Genomic DNA, 8,283 nt, shown 5'->3' with positions numbered 1-8,283 from the left:
ATATATCTATCAGGTCTTCCCTGAGGCCTCGATCTTTCCCATCATGTTTTTATTTTCCTATTTTTATAGGCAGTTGGTAGTCGTTTTAAGTTGCTACAGAGTTCTGTGATGCCAGTTACAGAGCTCCGTTGTATAAGCGGCAATTGGTAGTTGTGTTCAGCCACCAAGAGGTGACTGTGAGCCCGGTACAGGCACTGCCAGACAGCAGTCCTTTCAGCTGAGTTGAGGCCAGAGAAAGTCTGCTTCATTCAAGTTAAGTCTAGAAAAAGGCAGCCTAACAACCTGCCACTGCTGCATATTAACTCCAAACATCCATTAATCACATTCTAATGAGATGAACACTTGTTCTCTCAGTTTTATCATCATCTGAAAATCATCATCTTCATTAAGTAATGTTACGATGATGAACTTTTTTTCCAGATCTTAATTTAAAAGTAGTTATTGAAATGCATGACACACTAGCACTGTGGCAGCTGCACGTTTTGTTAAAATAAATACTGCATGTTTTACTGTATGTTATCAGGTATAATAAAATGCACAGTTGAATCAATATGAACACAGTCAGCTAGTCAATAATGCCTTCATATACTGTCTCCAGTTTTGTGTTTTGCAAACATAAACTGCAATATCTGATCAATACTAATGTTCCCTCTGACGCAGTGGACTGCTAGACTTCTACAGCAGATATTGATTCAATATTGCAATTTATGTGTTTAGTGTTAGGTGAGATAGCTTAAAGTGTATTTTGATCAAAGATATACAAACAGGCACAAAGAAATGTGAGATACTGCGACAACATTTGCCGAGTGTGCTGTTTTCTTTGTCTTGCTTTTCATATGACAGATCCCAGCTTTTGGAAACACAGATGGTGGGGACAGTTTGAGGACCACAATGGAATTAAGTCGTGGACTTTATTGTGTTTTTATCCTTGGTTGTGTTGGATGTCTTTTTCTGTGTAATAAATTCTTAATGCAATTAAATACATAAAATCAAATCCTTTGAGCCCCTTGATTCTCTTTGATTTTTCTAACACTGATTTTTTTTCTTGAACAAATTTTCAATTTCAGTTCCACATTGACCTGGTAAGTAAGATTTTTTTTAAAAGAAAAAAAGAGTTCAGGAGACTATTCGTCTGTGTCGATTGTTTGCAAAAAAGAGAGACAAAATTCCATGTTGGTCAATCATTCCTCCTTGGTGCATCTTTAAAGACCGATCAATCTCTAGAAACTGACTAATGGCATTAGCATATGCTAGTATTAGCATCTAGAAAGCCAGATATTTCCCTTAAGACCTAGTGAAGAGAGTGAATACTAGACTTGAATTCATCTGGTGGCAAGAAACATGACTCTAAATAAATGTTAAAGGTCCAATGGCATAGAAATTTACATTTATTAGTTTTTTTTCAACATTAATATGAGTTCCCCCAGCCTGCCTATGGTCTCCAGTGGCTAGAAATGGTGCCTGCTCTGCCTATGAGAAAATGACAGCTTAGATGGGCTGATCTGGAATCTTGCTCCTTATGAGGTCATAAGGGGCAAGGTTACTTCCCCTTTCTCTGCATTGCGCACCCAGATAATTTGGCCCACCCATGAGAGAGAAACATCATGGCTTTCAAACGAGGCCACACCCCCAGCCTCCACCCCGCACCTTGCCCCCCACCCTCCTCAAAAGCTACTGACTCAGAAATGGCACATACTAAGGAAAGCTCATTGTGGGACTGGCTCTAGTGGTTGTAATTCTGCACCAAGGCTGAATTTGGGGAAAGAGACTTCAGATATGGTATTAGGGGACCACTAAGGTCTACATAAAGAGACTCCAGATATAACATTAAGGGACCACTAAGATCTATATAAAAGAGACTCTAGATGCAGTATTAGAGGACCACTAAGGTCTACATAAAAGAGACTTCAGATACAGTATTAGGGGACCACTATGGTCTACATAAAAGAGACTTCAGATACAGTATTAGGGGACCACTAAGGTCTATGCAAAAGAGACTTTAGATTCAGGATTAGGGGACCTCTAAGGTCTATAAAAATGAGACTTCAGATACAGTATTAGGGGACCACTAAGGTCTATGTAAATGCATCCAAAGAACACCATGTCATGGGACCTTTAATGTTGCTCCTTGTGTAATGGATCTGTAAATAGGCTATTGTTTGCTTATACATTAGCCATGTCTACTTTACAAGGTGATAGCAGGTCTGTACTGTTATGTTTACAGCTCGTTTTTTATCGTTTATCACTACTAACAAATATGTTGAATGAATTACTTTCAAGGGCAGGGTGGCAGGTGAGCAGGTGTAACAGTGTAAATCACTTTCTGTTTTCTTTTGACAGGTGAGCTTTAGGTGCTTTTAGGACTTCACGCTCTGCTTTACTGGCACTAAACAATCTGTTGAAAGGAAAGCAGTCTGACTGGTTTCAGCATTTGACAACACATTGTCAGGCAACCACAAAAATTCAAAACAGTTGTTCCTTTTATTTCTAAAATGTACAGGCTGTACTGAAAACCGTGGCAGCGTTGACATTTCTTTTTTTTAAACAGAGGATATTAATTTTTAAAAGATACAATGGACAAAAAATAGACTATTCAGATTCTACTATGTACAAATGGAAAAACACAGCATCAACACGAAACTGAAAGCATAAATATGACCTTTTCACAATTTACCGAATGGTGATTTATGGACAGATTTCATAGAACAGTTGATGTCATTTGGACATACAATACCTTAGCGCTACTTTCCTTTACTTGTTAAGCATCATTTTCAACATTAGTTAACCTCTCACTACAACCTAGATCCACATCCAGTTTTATGTCCTTGGTCGCGTTTCGTCCAGAGTGAGAGGCTGCTTCTTTCCTCTTCTTCACAATCACTACCACAACCACTGCAACACACAGCAACAGCAAAAGCACCAGTCCACCCCCCACAGCATACACGGTAACATTAGAGGCTGCTGGCGGATCAGCTGTGGGGATAGTCTTAGCCTGGATCAAGCTCAAAATGGTCTCCTGTTTAAAGATGCACCTGTCATCCAAGTATGGCTCATTCCCACTATCGGTGTCCTCATCTTCCCCATTGTAATCGTCCTCCTCCAGGAACTTAGGGCTTCCTAAAACGACACACCAGTACGACTGTTGGTCATGCTCCTCAAGGTGGGAGATGGTCAGCGAGGAGCCATGTTCAGACAGAGTCAGCCTGCCCCTCAGATTCAGTGGGATGGGAAGCGTCTTGTCTTGTGAGTCGTGGATAAGTTTGTGTTCTCCTACTGGATCTCCCCGGTGCCACAGCACCCTTTGGAAGTCCTCTTTGCCAACATCACAATCTAGCAAGACGCTCCCCCCTTTAACACCGTTTTGTTTATGGGATTCCTTTTTGGGGCAAAGAAAAAGCAAGTACTGCACTTCCAGCGAAGAGGAGATGCATGAATAGTGACCAATATGTTCAACCGAGAAGGCTGAAATTACTAAAGAGAAGTCTTCTGATTTGTCACCAAATGAAATGGACATCCCCATGCTGCTATTAGTGATTCCCCCCAGTGGTGTGTCCCATTGCTGGTTGTTACCCTCAGAGGGGCATTTTAGTACCACTCTCTCCCCTGTGGAGGCAAATACTTCCCAGCTTTCACTGTTATCTGGTAGGTACTTGTTTTGGAAACTGAGACAATTCTTACCTTTGCTCACAAGACAGTAAACGTTCAGGTTATTCTTTAACAGGCTGTTGGCGAGCAAGAGCAACGCCCCGTTGTGGCTGACCTCCACGGCACCCTGGAGCTCCTCCCGCAGAAGCTCCAACGAGACGCTGCTGTCCAGGAAGAGTGTGGGCTTATAAAATGGAAACATTTCATGGTACCAGCGCACAGAGGTTCCCTCCAAACCAATGGAAGTGTTGTTACACAGAAGCTCAGCCCTTTCATCTTCTTCCTTCACAATGATCTCTTCAGATTCCACCTCCTTATCACAAACCAAGAGCTGCTCTGTGTGCTGGCTGACCAGCATGTGGTTTTGCCAACACTCCCTCCTATAAATCCCTGAGTCCTTGTTTGTGAGGTTCTTAATCAGGAGCCCGAGCAGATGCTCGTTTTTGCTGATTTGGATGCGGTCCTGCAGGTCCGCAGGAGGTGTAATGGGCTTGATGTCACCTGAGGAATTACCAAGCAGCTGGTCTCCCTCGGGACCACATCTGTAAACAACAATATAATCCCCTCCGAAACAATACCCCATCTCGACATCGGTGCCCAATGCTCTGAACAAGTGCTCTGCCTCCTCACAATGGACCTGCTGGAGGACGAAGAGAAGCAGAAACTCCAGAAACTTGATAGAGGTCATGTTGTCTGTCTGTCCCGGGCCATGTGCCACAGTGTGGGAAGTGTGCTTACAGCAAGACTGTTTTGATAGGTCCACTTAGGTTTGTCACTTTAGGTCCGCCTCTGCCTTCAATAAGTAACCTCCTCTACATTCTTCCACAGACATTAACAAACAAACGCTCACCCTCAGATATACAGTAGGAAAACACACACACACACACACACACACACACACAGGTGTGCCTATAGGTACTATATGCGGGAAAGACGATGGCAGAAAGGCATTAAAGTAATTTATGGAATTGAAAAGTGACAAGTCTGAGACAACCAACAAGGCTAAAAAAAAGCCAAGAGACAGGACAGGTAGAATACCGTCCTGGTTGTGTTGGAGGACAGGTTTTTAGTCAGTTGTGGGTGTGATCAGTCCCCATGCAAGGTTATGTTTGTATGGATTTTTTTTTTTTTTTTCATAATACCCCATATTGGATAACACCAGTGTTGAAATGTGACTAAGTACATTTACTTTAGGAATGTACTTAAGGAAAGATTTAAGATACATCTAAGGTACTTTGAGTGTTTTTTCATGCCACTTTCTACTTCTACTCCACTACATTTCAGAGAAAAATTTGTATTTTACTCCTCTACATTAATCTGATAGCTTTAATTACTTCATAAATTAAACTTTTGCAATAAAACATTTCATTAAAAATTAAACTACCCTATAATGTAACAGCCTGCGTTTAGTAATTTTTTCTTTTAATACTTAAAATTTTCCCGAGGATACTGACATACTTTTACTTAAGTAACATTTTGAATGCAGGACCTTTACTTGTAACAGAATATTTGAACAATATGGTATTAGTACTTTTACTTATGTACAGGACCTGAATACTTCTTCCTCTACAAGATAACCCCCAACAGAGTGATGATGTCTGAATCAGGTGCTTATCCCATGCAAACAAGCATTTGCAAATCTCTTCTGTACCATCATGCTCTCATTCAGTGACAACATTAATCTGAACGAAATCTAGAAGTTTGGGCTACTCTACCCGGGAGTTATTGTGTTATTTCTTTGGAACTGCAAAGAAACACAAAGGATTGATTCAATCGTGTGCTGTTTATCAGATGGAGAGAGAGGAGAGAGAGAGAGAAGAGTCATATGATACATAATATGAAGCTGCAAAATCAAAAAATGCCCGCAGGTCAAACCACATTTAGGAATAGAAACATTAGGGGTAATCAGCGCTGCTGCTAGTGGCTTCATGGTGTACGTTGCATCCTAATAAATGGATTTCGCACATTTCATCTCATGTGAAGTTTTAAGAGTGCATCTGTTTTCTGGTTTTTAATCACAGAACAGTCGGGAGGTGTTTAATCTCTTAATACTTAACTGCTCTGTATGTTAGTTAAACAGCGCTGTAGGTACTATTATGAAGATCCAAAGAATTTGAACAACAACAACTTCACAGTCTCTCCCCCGCTTTCGTCTGAAACCCAAACTGTCTCAAACCTTCTCCTCACATGGGAATGCATGTGTCTGAGCAGATATGGTACTCAGTTAGACACCCCCCGGCCCTGATTGGTGAAAATGAACAGGGTGATACCAGACAAGTCCGATTTTAATTACCTGCGTCATGTATTTCTACTCCAACGTAGGGTCAGCAAATATGACCTAAAGTTAGTTAAATCTTACCTACTGCAGCTTTAATAAGATATTTCGCTTGCAGATCTTCTGGCCAAAAAGTTAATATGCCACCACAACTTAAATATTGACATTGTTTAACTATAAAACAACCTGACACCGCTGTTATGGTTCTTCTCTCTATAAAGCCTTGTGTAACGGCTCTCTCCAGCTAAGAAAGAGTACATGACTAAACATAACTTTACTCTAAAAATCAAAACATTTTTAAAGCACTTTTTGTTTTACACTGTTGTAAGTGTCACATGGTTGTGTGAGGTCCTTTTTTACCAGCAAAATGAGGCGTTAACACTGTTAAACTTACGTTCCACAGGATGGTTTCTTCAGTTATTTCTTCAAAGTCAAACTGGTTACTTCACTTCTGCACAACAATGAAAAGATAACTAAAAAAAACTTTTACCCTCATGTTGTTTACGGGTCAATATGACCCATTTACCTGTATCAATTTTCTTTTTAATTACCCCAAATAACATGATTGATTCCACACAATGCTCTTTGTCAAGTACAAAGCTCTACTTTTATTTCTATTTGGGGCATCTTATTCAATTTTACAACAGTTGAAAAAAAAAACTGAAGTGGTTTTGAAATAGTATTGAGTAAAAGTTGACACATTCCAGTCTGTGATTTTCCATCAACATGCGATCCTTTAATTTTAGTCTAAATAATTCCTAATTTCTGCTTTTCTAACTCAAACATCAGGTATAATTTCCTATAAATTAGGTTTATTAACCATAAATTCCAAAAATAACTGTAAAACTAAAGTTAAGTGTTGAAAAAATGTGTTGGACAAGAAATTATACCTTAATGTTTGCATTAGAAAAGCAGAAATAAGGAATTATTTAGACTAAAACAAAAGGAATGGATGTTGATGGATAATAATAGACTGGAATAAAACAAAAGTGTTGATTTATGTTGATGGGAAGACAACACAAGGGTTAATACACAACTCTCCTCCGGCTATTAACAGCCGGGATTCTCTTCCTTTGTCCTCCTTTTTTGCCTTCCCCACACCTGTTTTGCATCCACCTTTAACAAGCCCAACACTGGATCCTGTGGCCAGTTATGAGCTGTTGGAAGGGTGTGGTCCAGCCAATCACAGCTGCTCCTCATAATCCCAGTCCAACAAACAAAAAACAAAGCAAATCCACAAACTCATGCAAATAACTGTTAAAACATGCAACACGTCTACAAATGAAACTACATGAAAAATACACACACTGCTAAAACTCAAACTGGACAATTGTCCAAAACCATGCTCAATGAAAAGCTGCCTGAAGTCACATGCTGACATTAGGACAATAATTGGAATATGAAGTGACGACAGGCCATGTCTGTGTATGTCATTCAAATCTGTTTCAACAATAACTGTGTGTGTGTGTGTGTTCTTGATTAAGCAGGTTCTCTAGCTTTCCCTTTCAGTTTCTCAGATGTAAATTCCAATGCATGCCATACTTGTGCAGGAAGTGGGTTGGGCTTTTTTTTCTTTATTATCAGGTAGACCAATTATGCCGTTTGTTTTATGAGGTGTCTAGACCTGTTTTAAAAAGGCCGAAGGTTGATTTGATGAATGGATGAGTTCATAGTGAAGTAAGCGGACAATAGAACTAAATAGGTGATATTTTTTTACATCGACCCTGTTCAGCACTTCGGTCAACTGTTGTTGTTTTTAAATGTGTAATAGAAATAAAATTGACATCCCCAGAAAAAATGGGTAACATCTGGGTGGGGTGAAAGAGCAACGCATGTCCCTCCCTCATCACCACCACCAAGTTGCGTTGTGGAAGTTCTCTGTAAAGCAGGAGAGGAGGAGATTTGAAGCAAGACTTTGTTGAATTTTTAATTATTTTTTGCTAAATATAAATGGCAAAAACAGTTTCACAGAGTTAACAGTGTTAAAAGTGTCTGCCGCACTTAACCCTCATGTTGTCCTTGCGTCAAATTGACTTGTTTTCCTATGTCAATGTTCTTTATAATTACCCAAAATAACATGATTGATTCCACACAACGCTCTTTTGCAAGTACAAATCTCTACATTCATTAATTTTGGAGTGTCTTATTTAATTTTATAGCGTTTGGAGAAATAAATGGAAGTGGTATTGAAATAGTATTGAGTAAAAGTTGACATATTCCAGTCTGTGATTATCCATCAACATGCATTCAGTCTAAATAATTCCTAATTTCTGCTTTTATAAAGCAAACAGTAAGTCTAATTTCCATAGATTACAAACAATAACGGTAAAACTAAATTTAATAAGTTAGTGTTACATAGTGTT

General features: G+C 39.4%; 1 protein-coding gene across 1 annotated transcript in view; it reads right to left on the bottom strand.

The window, feature by feature from the left end:
• LOC117948630 overlaps positions 1-4,396 on the bottom strand; it is a 14,835-nt gene extending 10,439 nt beyond the window's left edge. Inside the window, exons 1-2 of the mRNA XM_034878393.1 lie at positions 2,756-4,396; positions 2,223-2,224 (exon numbers count right to left, since the gene is read on the bottom strand). Of these exons, the coding sequence (XP_034734284.1) occupies positions 2,759-4,333 (1,575 nt within the window). The 5' untranslated portion in view covers positions 4,334-4,396 and the 3' untranslated portion in view covers positions 2,223-2,224; positions 2,756-2,758. The remainder of the gene's footprint in view (positions 1-2,222; positions 2,225-2,755) is intronic.
• Positions 4,397-8,283: the final 3,887 nt, after the last annotated feature.

This window comes from Etheostoma cragini, chromosome 8 (assembly GCF_013103735.1).
Source record: "Etheostoma cragini isolate CJK2018 chromosome 8, CSU_Ecrag_1.0, whole genome shotgun sequence".
NCBI classification, from domain to species: domain Eukaryota; kingdom Metazoa; phylum Chordata; class Actinopteri; order Perciformes; family Percidae; genus Etheostoma; species Etheostoma cragini.
Note: the sequence above shows the minus strand (reverse complement) of the source record. Positions and strands in the feature narration are given on the sequence as shown.